This window comes from Artemia franciscana, chromosome 14 (assembly GCF_032884065.1).
Source record: "Artemia franciscana chromosome 14, ASM3288406v1, whole genome shotgun sequence".
In the NCBI taxonomy this organism is placed as follows: Eukaryota; Metazoa; Arthropoda; class Branchiopoda; order Anostraca; family Artemiidae; genus Artemia; species Artemia franciscana.
Window position 1 is genome coordinate 2,729,203 of NC_088876.1, and position 20,522 is coordinate 2,749,724.

Here is a 20,522-nt window from a genome sequence, read left to right on the forward strand (position 1 = left end):
TTGCAATTTATTGCAATAACATGTAATATTGCGATAACGCGTTCATGAAATTGTTTTCTTCCAAAAAAATTAATAAATCTTACAAAGCCGTATAAGCTAACCAAAACCAACCAAGTTCGCCTAAGCGCAAGGGGATTGAGCTACTAATCAATAAGTTGTGTAGGAATTTTCTATCTATAAAAGGGCAAATTGCAGCTTATGCAGCTCTGAAGCACAACAAGCAAATAAAGCAAAACAATATGCAAACACAAGAAGCAAAATTACAATAGATACAAATAGGTACTTTTGAACTAAATTCAACAGTTGGAACCAGTTATCAAACGCTAATAATTATAAAATTTTATTACATAAGCTTATTGAACGTGGATTAATTATCTCTTTGACCTAATATCCAAAAGGATGGCCCCTTGGACAAAAAATCAGCGCTGAATACATTTTTTTTTTCATTTCAAGTTGAAAGTCGTATAGCCTCTCTAAGTATCATGCTTACATAATTTATTCCATCGCTCTAGCCTCTCTATGTCCCATGCTTACATAATCTGCATAAACAGTTACTATCCCTATAAAAGGACAGGCGATTACAAAATTAGCATACTTACATGAGCATAAAATTCAAGCTTCACTGAGTAAGAGGAATGACCACTTTTTATAAAACTTAATATTCAAGTCATGATAATCATATGAATAATTTATTTTTACTTGGATTGAATGAAACTGATATTATGACACGCACCTGGGTGAGGAAATCGGACGTATTCTATGATACGAACCGAATATAAATGAATCAACATGTGAAAAATCTGCTACTCTTTTTCCTTATGAAATGCGCTTGGCTAAAGTAAATCAGCGAACTTCACCAATCAACATCACCAATAAATCAAATACTATGGCATTTTTTTAGAAGGAACTTATGGTCATCCATGTACCAATCTCCAAGCGACCCCAAATTTCCTTCCCCCAACATTCCCTCTTTTTTTTACTTAGTCCAAAATGTTTGGACTTAGTCTTTTTTAAATTAGAATTCTCTGGATTTATATTTTTTTTACTTGGAATTATTTGAACTTATAGACTTATTTTTTAGACTTGGACTTTTTTTTAGACTCAACACTTATTTGAACTAAGAGTTCTTTGGACTCGGAATTTTACTTACAATTTGGCCGGTCCTTGACATTACCTAGTTTATTTTGTGCTTTCGAGCAGTATTAATTGTACATTGGAAGGATAAACACTTAAATTATATTTAAAAAAGTGAAGATAAGACATTCCAAGAAAGTGTGCGCTCGTGATACAGTTATCATTGCATTGAACACTGACAAAGACACATTTTTGAACTATGAAACAACTACAAGTGGTAAAACAATTGGAAATGTATATGTGCGTTGTCATGACAGAGAAAGATTTGAATCCTTTGAAGTACTAAAAAAAATTCAACTTTTAAGATGGTGGATACATGAGAGTAACTTTTCCAGAAATGTTAGTGCTCAAAGAGAATGCAAACATAAAATTATTAGTTGATGACGAAGGCCAACTTCTTGCTACTGCTGGCGGTAACACGTTGCCTGTTGAAAGATCATATCACCATCTTTCTGGTATTTGCATTCAAGTGAAAGAAAAGGGAAAAAGAAAGGTCTACTGCTGCCCTAATATCATAATGGATATCTTGTCTAATTTTGAAAACTGCAAACTATGTAAATACTCTACACGAATCGATGAAAAAGAAGTACATGTGAACATTATTAGTATCATTGATCGTATACCAACAGATACAGTCAATGAACCCAATAATATCACTGATGAAACGTGCGATACGATTGTAAATGATACCCTGTAAAAATCCTGTAGGGCTCAAAAATGAAATGAGTGCCATATCAAGAGAAAAAGTAATGAAATTATTGAATGGATTCAAAGCATTCATTTTTATGTTTATGATGATATTCTACAGGTCGTTATTTCAATATAATAGTTAAGGAATTACTTAAGGGTACGCTAGCAAGTCAAACGTTTAGAATGTTTATTAAAAAAGTTGAAGATGTAAGAAAAGGCATTTTCAGAGACATAGATACTGCTAGCGGGCTCATAGGGGGTGTATTAGAATCTGATACAGGTTAACGGGGCTTTTACCAAAGTCTGAGAGAGATGAGCTGGATTTTTTTTCCATAATCCACACAGACAAGCAAGCATCCTCTCAGACACACAAACACACAAAGACAGACATGGGGACAAGCAAGTAACTGCCCAGAAACATAGGCACTGAGAGAGAGAGAGAGAGAGAGAGAGAGAGAGAGAGAGAGAGAGAGAGAGAGAGAGAGAGAGAGAGAGAGAGAGAGAGAAAACACATACAAACAAAAAGGGTCAGACATACTAAAACTCAAAGACAGACACAAAGACGGGCAAGCACAAAGTCAAGCACAGAGGCATGGCTGGGGCACGTTTTAAGGCTGAAGAATGACAGATTGCCGAAGATTGTCCTTTTTGGTGCACTGTCTAGGGTAAACGGAAAGCAGGTCGTCCTTGTCTGGGATCGGAGGATGTCATAAACAAAAATGTAAAGGAAATAGGAACTTCCTGGGAGGGTGGAAAGAAGGAGGCTTTGAATGGATTGGGATGGAAGATGAGTGTGTGCAGCTGTGTTGGCCTTAGGCGGCTTGGCTCTGCGGCAAGTTGTTGGTAGTAGTAGTAGTAGCAAATTATAAGTCCAAAAAAATTCCTAAGTCCAAAAAATACTAAGTCCAAAAAGGGGAAAAGTTGGGGGAGAGGTATTAGGGGCCCCTTGGCGGTTGGGACATGGGTGACCATAACTTCCCTCCAGAAAAATACCATATTAATTGATTCATTCGTGATATAAGTTCGCTGGTTTACTTTAGCCAAGCGCATATCATAAGAAAAAAAGGGTAGCAGATTTGTCGCTTGTTGATTCATTTAAATTTGTTCGTGTTATTTAATTCGTCCGATTTTCTTTACCCAAGCAAGTGTCATAACATAAGCTTCATTGAACCCAAATAAAAAATTATCTATATAATTGTCATGACTTTAGTATTAATTATTATAATAACTGGGCAGTTCTCTAATTCAATAAAGGTCAAATTTTATGTTCATGTATGTTACAGGGATAGTAACAGGTTATGCAAATTATGTTCTAACATGATTATGCTAATTATGCAAGCATGGAACTTAGAGCGGCTATAGCGATGGAATAAATTATGAAAGCATGGGACATGGAGAGGCCAATTATACTACTGTTGGAAGACTGTAATCCTCTGACCGATGGTTTCCTGACAATTACAATAGTGAAACGTGCATTTCAAGTAAGTATTACAATTACAATAATGGAATGTGCATATTTCAATGTGCATTAAGTAATAGTGAAATGTGCAATATCTAGTAAGTATAATAGGTAAATATAGGTAAAATAAAGGTAAAGGGTAAAATAGGTAAAATTTATATTATAAATATAATAATATTAATATATAATATAATAACATATTATATTATAATAGTCTGTCATTCTGTCATTCTTCTGTCATTCTTCTGCTGCAATCCGTCATTCTTCAGCCTTAGATAGTGCCCTAGCCATGCCTCTGTGCTTGACTTTTTGCTTGCCTGTCTCTGTGTCTGTCTTTGAGTTTTAGTATAAATAAAATAAAAATAAATAAAATATAAATAAACATAATAAAATATAATATAAACTTTATAAATAAAATAATATTAATAAAATATAAATAATAATATAAATAAATAAATAAATAAAATATAAAATATAAATAAAATATAAAACAAAATACAAATAAATATAAATAAGAATAAAATAAAAAAGGATAAAAAAAAGTAAAATATAAGTATATAAAATATTAAAAGTATATTTAAACATATATATATTTAAAGTATATAAATATTATTTAAACATAATCGAAATATCATAAATAAGGTAAGACAAATACATACAAATTGTAAGATTTATAAATATATCTGGACGAAATAATTTTTTTTTATTTTTTATAAATTTTTATTTAAATTTTTATTTTTTTATAATTTTTTTATAAATAAATATCTATAGATTTTTTATAAATTTATGATAATATTCAGACGGCAGCAAAGCTTCAAAATTATGTCCAAAATTTGAGAATTCGATAATAAAAATAAATATTAAATAAAAATTCAATAAAAGTACCGAAAAAGTGCATGGATCAAGTTTTGAAATGGTGTTATATCAGCGTTAAACTGAGCTTTCACGTTTAATGTTCTTGAAAGAAATTTCTGTTAGCTTCTAAAAATGTTAATGTTGACTTAAAAAACAATTATTACCAATAACTTAATTGGATATGCCTTGATAATTTAGCAGTTGTTTTGTTGCCAAACCGTTCCTTTCAAATGCATTCGCCTTCGGCAGTTGTATTTTTCAGAAGAAAATCAAACATAAAAATGATAAGTTAAAATAATCGACAGATTTACTTCATTTACATGTAGAATTGAGTTATACAATACTTTATAAAACAGGTATTCAAAATTTCAAATTTGTAGCTTTTGAAAAGAAAGAAAATTTAAACAAGAGCCTCAAAAGAGACGAGATAAAGCAAAACCCAAAGCCTAGGAGGCCATCCTAGGGACTATGATGCGGCAACCGTGTTGTCTTGGTACTGCTGTGTAAATGCACAGCCAAGGACTTCGAGGACTTCTAGAACTGTTAAATTATCTGCATACAAAGAAAGTGTCTGATTTTAAGCTACTTTTCAACAAAAAAGGGAAACCAAAATAAAAACTATAACTTCTATTGTTGACACTCTCCCAAAAAATAAGAAATTCATTTAAAAAGTCAACTTCTTGGGTAGTTCCGCTCTATCTTCATTTTAATCTAGCAGTTTATGTCAGATTTAATTCACGCTTGCATTGATATTTCAGTGTGTATGGGAAACTATTTCGAGGGGGGGGACTATTTCTTAAAATTTAGCATTTTATAAAATTTACTGTTTTCAGACGGTTTCCTTTTTGTTATCCAGTCCAACGCTGGGTGAGCACAGTATTCATTCTCACAAAAAGTCTCCTTCTGCATAAAATCAAAATTTCTATTTTAACAAACCGGGGCATTTAGCCGGGTAGATATTTGTTTGCTAAGTTATTGAGAAAAGAGCCTGCAGTATCGGCAAAAGAAAACATACTAAAACAAGGACATGGTTAATAAAATTCTATTAAAAAGTGCCCACCCCCTTAAGTACAGTGGTTTGTTTTGACGCTTGTTAGGTCAGTTTTTCACCCAAATAGGGGCCACTAGCTCAGTAAAATTTCCTTTGCCAAGCCCCTAGGGGAAAAACAATCTACTTTGGCAAAAGAAAACTTGGCAAATTAAAGTGCCAAATTAAAGTTGGCAAATTAAATTAAATTCTTTCGCTAATGACATTCTGTCTCCATTGAATTAGCTTCTTTATTTCACTCAAACTGGGTCAACTATCCCGGAGGATCTTTCTTCTCTGGGGAAAAGAGAAACATCCAGACAGAGGCAATTAACCCTGTAAATTTCCATTGATCAAGTTCCTAGGAAAAGAAAACTACCTGCGTTGAAAAAGAAAATTAACTCATTGAAGTGGTTTAGCTTTGGGCAATGGCTGACGAGAATGGCTGATGGCTGTCTCCATAAAACTTGCTTAATTTTTTACACAAAGTGGCTCAACTGTCCCAATTTTGGGAAAAAGGAACTATTACATTGGCAAAAATATAGTTATTTGACGAAGTAGTTTCTCCAGGGTTGGTAATATTCTGGTAACTATTTGTTATCAGACAAAGAGGGGCACTAATCTTATAAATTTCCCAAGGAGAATTTTTTAGGAAAGCAGTAGTAGTAGTAGTAGTAGACAGGTTTAATTGCAAAAACTTGACAGCTATCGCTGATTTGTGTTTCTTTACAACATATACAAAATCAAACTACACTTGTAAATATAAATCAAACTATAAATATTAACTGTTATTATACATTTTGACGAAAACCGGGACGAAAGAATTACATTATCGGTTTGTTCTTGCTTTAACGGGAACTAACTTATCTTGCTTTCTCGTTCTTGATGGTAGAGGTTGATCAGGTAGAATGTCACGGTGCTGAGATTTAGAAAGCAAGTACTTTCCGAATTCATTATCAGAGTTTCGTACCGGTTTTGGAGTGACGGCAGTCCTAGCACTTCCAGAGCCTTTTCGTAAGAGATGTCACGGCGGCTCAAGATGATCGATACCGCTCGCTTCTGAACCGATTCAAGCTCCTGACAAAGATACACTGTTCTAAGTGCTGAGGGCACCCGAACAGGGCACGCATATTCCAGAATGGGGCGGAAATACGCTATGTATGCATACTTAATACTCTCTGTGTTTGCACTGAACCTACGCATACCGTTTAAAGTCTGTAGACTAGCGTTTGCACTTTTAACCACGTTTTCAATATGTGCGGCAAAGCTGAAGTCATTGGAAAAAGTAACTCCAAGGATCTTGATACTGTTTGTTAGAAGGAATGGAACATTTGACTCCATAACATCACTTTTTAGCGGGTTAAAGCGCACTATCTTCAACTTGTTCACATTAATCTCAAGATTTAGCTCCGCGCATTCTTTTGTGAAAACACTGAAAAAATTTGAACTGAATTGTGGCGTCACAACTCTGTTTTGTACTAAATATTTCAGGATAAATGACAGGTCATCCACGAACTTGTAGCGGTCGTCATAGTCAGTTATGAGGAAGTTAATTACAGACAAGAATACAATAGCTGCAAGCTTAGTGCCCTGAGGGGCTCCACAGGTGGATGAGGACCATTCGGAATTACTATCACCTTCGTAGAGAGCAAACACCCGATGCATCCTCTGACTGAGAAAGTCTAACACGAGCGTAAGAGTATTTTTCTTAGCCCCCATTAGCTTGAGATTAAGGGCAGCTACAATGTGATTGATTAAATCAAATGCCTTTCGGAAATCTATGGCACCAAGGTCTATAAAACTGTGACCTTTTTCGACCCACTTAAGGAGACTATCGTACATCTGCACTAGGTACACTGAGATATTACAGTCTTTCAGTCCGCCGTATTGTCTCTGGTCGATAGATCCCTTGATTTGATCAAGTAAGACCCTCACGATAAAGGTCTCGGCCACTTTTGCCAGGCATGGTGTTTGCGAAATAGGTCTAAGTTCGTCACAGCTCTTAGGGTTGGTAAACTTCAGAATTATTCTAACGTAAGCTTTCTTCTAAACAGCTGGAAAGATCCCTATACGAAAGCAAAGGTTTATCAGCACTGTGAGTGGTTTCGTAATGAAAGGGGCGTATTCTCGAATCAGTTTGGGTGGAAGTTCGTCTGGATAAGCTGAACAGTTTACTTTCACCTTCATCAGGGTCTTATAGGTTGTCATCTCATCGAAAACAACTTCACCTTCATCTGCGCAGGAGTCAAGTATTTCAGACTTCTGGGCTTGTGTGGGAGGAGGAAATGAGGTCCAGATGCGGGTGAAATATTGATTAACCTCATCAGCAGTTGTGTAAGTTCCGTCAGGGCTGCTTATTTTTATGCTGTTATGAATGGACTTGTCAGTGATTTGCTTGACCGCTCTGTGCCATTTCCTGGGATTAGTGTGCCTAAGACTGTCCGAAAATTTCTCACGCCCGTAATCTTTCTTCGCACTTCTCGTGAGAGAGGTAATGTGATTTCGCAATTTTTTCGCATTTTGCAAATCTCCTTCTTGGAAAAGCTTGCACTTTTTTCGGATTAGTTTCTTGATTTGGGGGGTTATCCAGGGTTTATCCCTTTCATATCTAGTGAAAGTCTTTTCAGGAAAAAACTCGAGGTATTTGGCATAGAGAACTTCGTTGAACAGTTGGCATTTTCTATCGAAGCTTTCGTCTCCATAGATATCTGGAAAAGGGTAAATAGTTATCCATCGACCATAGGTGCAAATTGCTGAATCAGTAAGCGGACGGTACTTGACATGCTTAATTTTAGGCTTGGGTATTGATGCGGCAGCTGACCAGAGCACAATTTTATGATCAGAACAGGCAAGAGGCCCAAGGGATTCAGGGGTTTGGTAATATGTCTCACAGTTGGTCAGGATTAAATCAAGTATGCTGCCGGATTCATGTGTTGGAAAATTTACAACCTGCTTGAGGGAAAGGCATGATGCTAGCCAGCTTTTCTTGGTTTGGTTAAAGTCCCCAGCCAGAACAATAGCAGGGTTTCCATAAAAAGCACGAAGGCGGTCGACAGTCTTTTGGAGGTATGTGACAAGATCACGGCGATTTTTAGCACTTTCAGGGTAGTAGATTGAAGCAAAGATGATGCATGAGTAAGCACGCGGCATGACTGATGGTTTGCACCAAACCCACACAGCCTCAAGTTCAGTGCTTTCGAGTTCACGTAGCTCCTTCATTGGGATATCTTCACGTACGTAAAGGGCTACTCCACCGCCTAGTCTCTGGTCACCAGGAGCTTGTCTTGTTCTGAGGTATTGGGCATAACCGGTGAGTTTTCGTGTCACTTCAGTCAGGTTCCAAGTTTCTGTTATAGCAGCGACAGAAACATTGTTCTGCCTTAATACTACATCGATCTCATCTATTTTATTGCAAAGAGAACGTGCGTTACAAAGAAGGAATGTGGGAAAACGCTTCTTAGACAATTTGTGCTAGTTAAAGAAAACTAACTGATTGAATTGGTTTAGCTATGGGTTATAGCTGATGACAATATATCTAGCGTTGCTAACGCTTTGATACTAACTGTACCAGTTTTCTAACTAAAATTATACCACAAAGATTAATTTGTGCCATCTGGACCACAGTTAAAAAAAATACTTTAAAAAGAACAAAATTTCAATAAACTAAAACCTAGAACAGATGTATGAGTCAAAAAGGAGCAAGCTAAATCAAAATGCACAGGAGAATTTTCATTATTCCGAAAAATTTCAAAAAATATCCTATTACACCAGGACCACTAAATTTTACCCAAAATTTTACAACTGTACTGCGTTGGTGATGCTGATTCTGATATAATCAAGCATTTTTTTTCTCACTCGACTGAAGTCAACAACCCTGGTAGATCTCCCTGCTGTTGGAGAATAGAACTTCTATGTTGACAAAAGAAAACTTACTTGACAAAGTAGTTTGCCCAGGGTTGGTAATATTCTGGTAAAAGTTGTCCTTCTCCATAAAACACATTGTTTGTTTTCATCCAAGCTGGGGCAGACCAGGGGGAAGCGAAAAGTGAAACTTGACGACTTGCTAGGGCCAATGCTTTCTTAATATATGGTATCTAACAAAAAGGGTAACGTTTGAAACATTTTTCGTATGATAAAAAGGTCTGAAATTACTTGTTATCTTAAATGAGGACAAAACTAATCAGTTCATTTGGGACTTCTCTTCCCTGCTTAAATCAAGGCACAAGTAACTAGAAGGATTAATAAAATTTTGTAATTATAAACTATCTTTTCATGCATGACAGATGAATACATTATTTTAATAATATAATTTAGAGCTTTACTGAAAACAAAGAAGGCAAACAGGAGAAAATGGTGAAAAAAGCATTTACGATAAATATATAGGAACATAATGCTAGTAAAGATCTTTTCCTAGACGAATTTTTTTCCCTAGAGAATACTTGAGCGTTTCAGACGACAGAGTTAGAAAAATAGAGAAAGGAAGAGATTAAAAGAGAGAGAGAGATAAGGGGGTCATTAAAAAATATTAAGCTCTCCGTCAATATCTGATCGTTGATATGATCTTAAAATTTCTGATAAAAGAATTATTTGTAATTGATTAATTAACGTAAAAAGTATAAAGTAGTATAAGAAGTATAAAAGTATAACGCATAAAAGTACAGAGTATTAAAGTATAAGGAGTTAAAGTATAAAGTTTCCTCCATGGTTGCACGGCGTTGGCATTCATTTTAAACTATTGATCCATTGATATAGTTATGCTAAATTTATATAACCGTTTACAGTTTGATACCTTTATACAAATTCAGTTAAATGAAATACAGTGAAATAAAAACTTACAGTTTATATGGACAGCTAAATTTTATATAAATGAAATTTATATTATAAATAGCAATTATATATAATATCAATTCGTATTACATATGTTTAAATTTGTATTACAACATTATATTATAAATGATAAAAGGATTTTTGTCTTAGCTTTTCTGTTTAACCTCTTGCGAGAAGCATCAACCAATCAGATTGTTTGAATTTCTGTCTCTTCCCTTGTCATCGCATTTGCGAAAATTATTAATCTTACAACTTCTAAATTACTGATTAGAAAAGAAAATATTTGTATCCAATTTGATCTTGACAAAGGAAACAAAAGATAAAATTTTGTATAATCAAAATGACATTTGCTTTTGGACTGATTAAATAAGAATAAAACAAGTTTTATTTTTAACTGAAAGCAAAAAGTGAAATTAAAACTTAAAACTGATAGAAATTATTCCTTATATACAGGGAAGCTGCATCTTCCTGACTTCCTTAACCTCTTAGGCAAAAGTATGTCAGTGCTATGCTAAAAGCATTATGAGTGCAACAAATGTACCTAACGTACATTTACTGTTTATTTAGGGTTTTATTTACATATAGCCTTTTAGAAAATTTGAACTGAAAATTGTATTGCTATTACTGCTAATAATACTAACAACTCAATGAAGTACCAAGCAGTCTTTGGCCAACTAGGCCACACTTCTCTTCTATCCTACCTATCCTAATTTATTCAAAGCCTCAATTTATCCCATCTACCTTAAATCTTTCCTTACGACATTCTCTCACCCCTTTCGGAAACGACTTGCTTGTCGTTTGGCCCTAGACGGTTAGCCGTTTAGAACAATCTTTGGCAATCCATAATCCTTCATTTGCAGAAGGTGTCCTAGCCATCTCAACCCTTCTCTCATTATAATTCCAGAAAGTGGGATTGAGCCACATTTTCCTATAATTTGCTGTTTGGGATAGGATCAGTCAGTCAGGTATCTAGAACAATCCGTAGGCCAATTTTCTGGAAAATCCAGCAAATCCTCCTCCGCTTTTTGGAAAACCCACGCTTCAAAACCACACTTGACAATTGACATTAATGTGACATGCAATAATCTGATTTTGGTTCGCAGACTTATTTTCCAATTCTTTCGAACTTTTTTCAACTACAAAAAAGGATCCTGGGCTTCGACTATTCTACTTTCAACATCTTCTGTGCATTTACCATTATTTACTAATAATTAAATCAAAACAAGTTTTTTCTTGACAAAAGTAAAGAGCGGTGCTATGTATTGAACTGAGCCAAAAAATAATAGAATTTATAATGGACAATGAGCTGAAAGTTAAAAGAAACAGATATTAGACCTAACAAATAAACGAAACCAATAATGAACTTATAATGTACCAAAATTAACTGATATTCAACTCAAACTCATAATGAGCTTATATTACTAGATATATGAAGTGGGATGTCGTCCCCCTTTTACCCCAATTACTGCACGAGTGCCAGTAAAGTTTGAATGATAAGATGACTTTTTCAAATTTTTGATCAAATAATTTTGGAGGGATTGCAATTAAAAAGGCATGAGAGGGGGCTGGAGACCCTCCAAAAACTTTTCAACATCCTCCGAACACGTCCTGAAAGTTTCAATCCAATACACTCAGCCGTTCTTAAAATATTGCATATCCTGCTTTTTGATAAACTAGGTGCACGTAGTGCCTTTTGATTTAGTATAAAATACCCCTCAATATTGTCCAGGATTTCATCTTAATGCCTTTATCCTTTCCATATACAACCAGAATACAATATTTCCCTTCTTCCCAGTGATAACCCTGTATGTAAACATTGGGAAAATTGCATAATTTATAAGCTTTGCCCCAAGGCTACGGGGTATGACATTCCTGGAGGTATAGTTATTAGACTTTTTGACTAGTTTGAACAAAATTTTAATTTCAAAATTTCAATGATTGCTGGGCAGAGGGCAGACAAAAGAAGCACAAGTGGGGGGGGGGGTATACTAAAATATGTCTCAACATCTCCAAAGTACACCTTGAAATTTTCAACTTAATACCCTTAGTCCTTTTTTAGACATTCTCATATTCCCTCTTCACAACCAGTTTTGACATATTAAGTTTTGATTATGTTCGGCCTACCTCTCCACATTTCCTTAAATCTTCACCTGGAGCCTTTTTACCCCAAGCCTTTTTGGAGACCCAGGATCATACATGCGCTTTATTTCTATAAAAATACTTACATGTTAAAAATAGGCAAATTGCATAATCTACAGACCTTGCCCGGAGGGTGGGGGGAGATGTGTCAAACCCTGGCGTGATAGCTATTTGATGTTTGAACTATTTTGAACATACTGACTAGTTCAAAAGCTTAATGTGATGCATTTGGGCGAAAAAGGCGTGGGGGGGGTTGGTGATAACTTTAACTATTAACAAGAGCATTAATACTTTCGATTAACAATCAAAGTTAATACAACCACCCCTACAATAAAAACCTTGTATGTTAACAATCAGTAACGTGTATAATTTACAGGCTCAGCCCCGCAGGCTGGGGTGGAGTCAACCCCGGAAGCATAGTTATTTGGCCTTTGGACTGTTTTGAAAAAAATGGCTATCTCAAAATTTTGACGCATTTGGGAAAGAAGAGGGCGGATGGCTGGTTACTCTTTGATAACTGCTCTCCTCTCTCTCTCCTCTCTCTCCTCTCTCTCTCTCTCTCTCTCTCTCTCTCTCTCTCTCTCTCTCTCTCTCTCTCTCTCTCTCTCTCTCTCTCTCTCTCTCTCTCTCTCTCTCTCTCTCTCTCTCTCTCTCTCTCTCTCTCTCTCTCTCTCTCTCTCTCTCTCTCTCTCTCTCTCTCTCTCTCTCTCTCTCTCTCTCTCTCTCTCTCTCTCTCTCTCTCTCTTCCGCAAACCTTTCCAGCAGTAATTATAGCGGGATGGTTTTAGGGGCACGTGGAGGTCAGAATTTCAAAAAAGGGTTGGGGGTGCAAAAAAAAAACAATGGAGGAGCCCTAGTTTCGTTGTTAACCTTGTTACTGTCATTCTTTTGAGAAACCACTTAATTAAATGTAAAAATCACCTCCAGCCTCTAGAATAGAGAGGTAATAAAGTAGAAAAGAGGTGTAAGACCCTACCCTCCCTCTCCAAATGAAAAAAATTCGGGCTTACTTTATAATCGATATCTTCTGGAGCCAGTTCAAAGTGAGATAAAGATACATCACCTGGCACATCATCATAAGAATACGTACGGGTTGAAAAATCGCAGCCTCCCATATTGATCCGGATTAGGTTGTATTCAGCACTTCCCGGCCCAAAATACGATCTGTAAAGCGTAAGATCATTATGAGTTTTCTGCTCCTATTGAGACCCAAAACTCGACATTACCACAGGATCTGTTGATCTTTAACTCTTTGATCTATTGTGATCTATTTTATCTATTTCTCCTTTTTTTAGTTGAATTTGTTTACTCAGGGTTTTTCTTCTCCAGTTTTTTGTCACTTCTTTAGCACAATGATTTCTGTTTTAAGTAGTTTTCAGTTGTTTTTCGTTATTTTTTAATAACTTGTTTCAGTGTTCACCTATATTTTCTTTAAAGTCAATAATTACGTTTTAAGCTAGTTTTCAGTTCTGTTGATTGAATCATTTATTTGATGCTCCCTTGATTGATTGAATGATTGACTGAACGATATGAACGATTAAAATTGAAAAAGAATCGGAGACAGAACTATCTTTCTTATGCTATAGATTTAAAATCATAAAAGCTGTCAATATTGTCATATGGTATTTTGAAAAACAAGCCAAAATATCTAGTGCTACGATTTTCATTATTTCAACTATTTTAGTATTTTGTAATGTTTTCCTTTTTTATCATAGAACAGTATTGAACTCATTTTTATTAACATACTAGCTGTTGGGGTGGCGCTTCGCGCCACCCCAACACCTAGTTGGTGGGGGCGCTTCGCGCCCCCCCCAAGCCCCCCCGCGCGCGTAAGTCGTTACGCGCCATATTAGTTACGCGCCATTGTAGTTGTGTCCCTATGTCCCACCTGTGAATATAGATATATATATATATATATATATATATATATATATATATAATATATATATATATATATATATATATATATATGTTTTTAACTACGTAAAACTTGCAAATATACAACATTCTTTGCTGTCCCATTGTCTGTGCATATAAATAGATTGTCAGGTTTACCGACTCTTGAACATGCAACATATAATGGTCCATGGGAAAACAATCCGTATTCAGATCTATACCTCATGATTCTAATGATTGCCCTTGAGCTTTGTTGATGGTGATTGCTAATCGACCATTCCCTGAGTCGCCATCGTCATTTATATATCCCCCTGTGCACCCCGGCGTCCCCTTTGTAGTTATGTCCCTGTGTCCCGGTCGTCATTTATATTCCCTGTGTCCCGGTCGTCATTTGTGTCCCGGTGTTCCAGTCTGTGATTTCTCTTTGAGTGTCCCGGGCGTCATTTATATTCCTTGTGTCCCGGTGTCCCGGTCGTCATTTATATCCCCCTGTGCCCCCCGGCGTCCCCATTGTAGTTGTGTCCCTGTGTCCCGGTCGTCATTTATATTCCCTGTGTCCCGGTCGTCATTTGTATCCCGGTGTCCCGGTCTGTATATACATTCGTTTTTTAGTTTTGTTTTTCTCCTTTATTTTTTTCCTTTTTTCTTTTTTTTCTTTTTTAGTTTATTTAGATTTTAGATTTTTTAGTTTTTTTATTAGTTTTTAGTTTTTTTGTAGTTTTTACCATTTTTTTAGTTTTTTTAGTTTTTTTTTTTTACTTATGTCCTGGTCGTCATTTATACTCCCTGTGTCCCGGTCGTCATTTGTGTCTCGGTGCTTTGTTGATTGCTAATTTATATTATATTTATATTTATATTTTTATATTTATTAATATTTTTTTTAGTTTTCTTTTTCTCTTATTTTTCAGTTTTTTCCTTTTTTTTAGTTTTTTCTTTTTTAGTTTTTAGTTTTTTTTTGTTTTTTACCTTTTTTTAGTTTTTTTAGTTTTTTAGCTTTTTTAGTTTTTAGTTTTTTTTTAGTTTTTGCCTTTTTTTAGTTTTTTCAGTTTTTTTTAGTTTTTAGTTTTTTACCTTTTTTTAGTTTTTTTTTAGTTTTTTAGCTTTTTTAGTTTTTTTTTCTTTTTAGTTTTTTTTTGTAGTTTTTACCTTTTTTAGTTTTTTTTTCTTCTTTTGTATTAGTGTGAAATAATTCAGACATCATATGCGGACAAACACGACGTCACTCGACAGACAGACAGACAGACATAACCCACAAACAACTTATTTTTATATATATTTATTCATATTTTTTTAGTTTTCTTTTTCTCTTTTATTTTTCAGTTTTTTCCTTTTTTTTAGTTTTTTTCTTTTTTAGTTTTTAGTTTTTTTTAGTTTTTTACCTTTTTTTAGTTTTTTTTAGTTTTTTTAGTTTTTTAGCTTTTTTAGTTTTTTTATTAGTTTTTATTTTTTTTGTAGTTTTTGCCTTTTTTTATTTTTTTCAGTTTTTTTTTAGTTATTAGATTTTTACCTTTTTTTAGTTTTTTTTAGTTTTTTAGCTTTTTTAGTTTTTTTTTTTTCTTTTTAGTTTTTTTTTTGTAGTTTTTACCTTTTTTAGTTTTTTTCTTCTTTTGTATTAGTGTGAAATAATTCAGACGTCATATGCGAACAAACATGACGTCACCTGATCCATCCACAGATCCACACACAGACAACTTATTTTTATATATATAGATTTTGCGACCCTCCCCCCCTTCCCTACATACTGAAAAGCATCTTAATTTGGTATTTTTGTTTAAAAATAAAAATGTCAAATTATGACATTAATACAGGGAAAATGACCAAAATATATGATATTATGTTTCCGGGATTACAGAAAACTAGCGCTTTACTGAAAACACAAAAACCAAGTATAAAAAGCAAGTATATTGATTTAGGAGGCAATAGTAAGTACGTAGCCTCACAACAATAAGCCAATCTATAATGCTTTTCTTAGTCTAGCAGGAGGTGTGATATCAGTAATGCTCGGTATACAATTAAAATTATATCTAAGCTTGGGCATTAAATAGTCAGTTTAAAGACATTAAAGATCATACGAGATAATGAATTGATTTATCAGGTAGCATCTTGGTCCCACCTAGTATTACTCGAAATGAAGAACATATCAACCGTAATATAAACTCTGGAATACCAGTTATTTCTCTCTGTAAAATGGAAAATTTCAAGTTGAGATACAAATTTTAAAGCGAGCCTGTAGTCTTAATGCTAACGAGATTGCTTCACCTGGAACTCATTTACAAAATTATCAATAAATGTCTTTTTTGTATCCAAACTGACAGTCAATCATTGAACTGATCTCATTGTGCCGAAGTGATACCATCTTAAACGAAAAAAATATAAAGCAACAATCAAAAAATGCTTCATTTTTATACTGTTAGTAGTGTGGCCCATTGGATCTGAGCGGACAGGTATCCTTTCAAATCCCGATGCCGGCACTTTTTTAAGCTACTGGACATTTGGTAGAGTTTCTTCAAGACGCAGGTCTTTTTTACTATTGATTTGTTATCTGCAAGCAGTAGTTACATAACAATTTAGGAGATTTTTTCAAGGCTGTTACGTAAAAGTTAATTGTTTACCTATGTAAATGTGTAAAAACCTACAAGGGGCAGGTAGGAAAAACCTCAGGGCCGCTAATAAATTGGAGAATCCTGGATGCAAAAAATCAATCATGATGCCTCCTCAAGATGTTACTCCAATAAAAAAAAATATCACAGTACCCCTTACTTCAATGTTTACTTATGTAGATGACATTGGTTTTTTGGTGGGGCTTACACGAGACTATGTTTGGATTCTCAAATTTATTTTCATTGCTGCTAAAACACAATGGTGACCCGTTATGTGATCTTGTATGGGTTTTCAGAGTTTCCGATACCAAAGAAGGATTTCTATTATGCAATCATGTATTGATCTTCAAATATGTAACAAACATCGGATATTTCCTGTAGCACTATTTGTGTTTGCTCTCTTAACGCATAACGTTCAATATGTAACATAACGTTCAAATATGTAACAAACATCGGATATTTCCAGTAGCACTATTTTTGTTTGCTCTCTTAGCGCATTTGTTTGCTCTCTTAATTCCTTAGTTCCATTAGAGTATGAGATCTGCATGCCAAAATGAACACTCATTAGTCTAGCTCACGGTTGCCTGGTTTTTGGCGAACGTATAACCCGTACAGGCGTAACCACTAGCCCAAAGATAGCCCTGGTTAGCCCAAAATAGCGAACGCCAAAAGGGCCTTTTTTGTCAAAAGGGCTTTGGAAATGTCAAAGATTTCATCCAATACCTCCAAGACCCGGGCTTCTTCGATCTCACTTGATTCGTTACTTTCCTGGGTTACTTCATCCTGTCTGCTTGGCTGATTTTGTTATGATTGCATAACATCTTGAATGCGAAGTTTCATTATATTTTCCGAACAATTTTTAATACATTTTTAATCTGAGTTTTGTAATAAGGATGAATTCTTGTGTCTGGCATTTAGAAGCCGGAAGTGGATGCTCAGAAAAAAGGCGTCAGGGTATTATGCGCATATATTATCTTTATTGTGACGGGAAACTCTCTACATACTTTTATTTTTAAGGAATGGTGATGAAAATATGGGGTACCCATAAACTTAGAAGTGAGTAACCACAGTTTTAGACAATTTATAATTATATTGCGGTGTAAGACCCCAAAGAAGATAAATGACCAAATAAATACAACAAAAATGATGTTTCCCAGGGATTCAAGCGAATTCAGTTCCTAGCCCATAAGCAGCCTTCAGAGCTACTCAGTAGGGTAAAATACATAAACGTAGAAATTATTTATGCATTAAATGGAGAAGGTGGGTAATGTTAATCAAGGTGAATTTAACAAGAAAATGTTCAAATTAGGGTCAGGTTATTTGGAAAACCCTAGTTATTTTGAACCCTAGGTAATTCAAAACCACGGCTAAGGAAGGCAATATTCGAACATGGTTTTGACAAAGAATTCATTAATCTCCTATCAGAGCTTTGTTTAAATTTAACTGAAGACAATGTTCTACTTCCAGAGGTAGTTAAGCAACAGATAAAGCAACATTGTTCAATTGAACCTGCCCTAGCATGCAAAAATAAGGGATAGAATTTCAAATGAAAACAGCTTCTTCTAGTGGTCGGTAGTTTATTTTCACTGTTACTGTCAATAATTGCAGGAAATGTAAACAGTATTATCTAAAAAGTGGCTAAACTCTACTAGTTGACACCAATAGAATTCGCTCTTTCGCCAAAAGAGCACTTTGAAGATAATTTTAGTAAATTTGTAAACAATAAGACAATCGGCGATGATGAAAAATTACTTTTGCTTCAAGATGCTCTTCAACGTGTGAACAGGCATAAACACTACCTCGAAAGACCGTTCAAAGTAAGTACTACTGATCGCATCCCACCTAAAAATTCCCCAGAAACACCACCAAAACAGGAAGAAGAAGACTTGTAATTGTCTAAATTTTCAGCAAGTATTGCAGACCTGATCATTTTCGCAAAATATTAGCACACAATGTGGTAATTATAATTCACAATCAAAACGTACAAAGCGATGGCGTCTTGATATCAGTGCATCATCTGTTAGCATGAAAAAGAGTAGTTGATACTTCACTACACGTTTGCATTCAAAATGGCTGAAGTTTGGCTGAAATCGGGAAGATTCTGATCCCCTACCACACTCGCTGTACTTACAAGACTTCAAAAGGTACTAGTAACAGAGTATTAACAAAATGAACCAAGCTATACCCTTCATCAAAATCATAGAGTTCAAGGTAGTCATTATCAAAAAACAAAAGTCTTTACCATTGCTATATTACAAGCAGATCTTTTGACGCTATATGAGGTTCAAAGTCCATAGAGGTGCATTTTACTTGCAATTAGTGCATTTAGTCATAGCAATTAGCTATGCATATACCGTTCCATTATGCTCAAAGAGAGGTGATAGAGTTCCGAAAGCTCTTATCTTTGGACAAGATTGTTGCATGAAATTTCAAATATATCGAGGTTATGCAAAGAAAGTTTGCAAAGAATGTTTTATTGAAATATGATACAAAGCTCTATCATGGTCTTAGTCCAATAGACGAAATTAAATCCACTAGACGAGATTCACAATAGAGATTCAAGATGTTACAATAGTCTGCACAAGTATATTTTACTTGCAATATGATAAATTACTTGCCACAATAGTCGAGTCATGGAATGGACTATTACAAGGGTCGTTCGGAAATGTCTTGTGACATGTCCAAAACACAAAACCAATGCATACCCTCGGATTTCCTTGAACATCTTCATAACGCTACTGATACCATTATCATTGTTAATGGTAGCCCGGCGACTCTAAAGACGGGTCATTAGCTATCCAACTTTACAGCACCAACATATATGGAATTTTTCAATCCTTTTGGCATATCATAGGTATTCTAGCTCCACGTCAAAAACTTCATTGAGTGAGGTGGGAAATCTATTATTCAAAATTGGATGCGAGTACAAGATTTATTGAACAGAATCTGTGGTTTTCATGCACTTATAGTTTATTTTCGATGTCGAGGTCATACTTACAGTGAATTTCCCAGCATCTATGTTGAAAATCCTTGATTAAACGACTTCATTGTAGAAAACACCATTTTTCACCTGTATAATATTGATTTCAGTGCCCTAAGAATAAAATATTTAAAGACTCTTTGTGAATTTATTTATTAATGAAACACATCTATGTACAATAAAAGTATTTGTCTTCATCTTTTAGATTTCTTCTTCCACATATAGGTGACCGTTGACAAAGATTAGTGGGAAAGCTCATCAGGATTCAACTTGAATATATCTTAGTGTGGAAACTCAGGGACGGATTTTCTGTAATACAAGGTAACTTCACTCTTATTATATATCTTTCTGAAGTCAATAATACTATTCTGGTTCATATTATAAATTTCAAATGTTTCAATTGCTGGTTCGAAGCAACGTCACACACGATATTCTCATAAGAGGATTCACTTTCCACAATAGCCAAATAAAAATCAGTACTGTTATAACAATCGTAACCATTGTCTTCACAGCGATGTCGTAAAAATCAGACTCTCTTATTATTCCAGCATTTGAACCGTACACCGGATTCTCTTCCTAAAACAAATTAAAATAACAACGATACCAGTCTCGAAAAAATAAACTGATAGCACACTTATGGTTTTTTCTATCATATCAGGGTAAGTATTTTTCCATTGATCACATGTAGCATAGTGACCATCGGAGCATAGGAAACATCTAGCGTGAGAGTCGCAAACATCTTCCAAGACAGGAATTACAGTCTTTGATTTTCACTCCATATTATTTATGGAATTTGCATGGATTGCATAATCTAGACAATTTCGTCGTAGTCATCAATAATAATGCAATTTTAACAGGATGACCAGCTACCCAACGTATCCAAACAGAGTTGACATGTGTAGAACATTTTCACCG

General features: G+C 34.8%; 1 protein-coding gene across 1 annotated transcript in view; it reads right to left on the minus strand.

The window, feature by feature from the left end:
* Positions 1-20,522, minus strand: part of LOC136035180 (lysosomal acid glucosylceramidase-like) — a 51,053-nt gene that overhangs the window by 19,505 nt on the left and 11,026 nt on the right. The window contains exons 4-5 of the mRNA XM_065716752.1: positions 13,142-13,295; positions 9,099-9,259 (exon numbers count right to left, since the gene is read on the minus strand). Coding sequence (XP_065572824.1) covers positions 9,099-9,259; positions 13,142-13,295 — 315 coding nt within the window. The remainder of the gene's footprint in view (positions 1-9,098; positions 9,260-13,141; positions 13,296-20,522) is intronic.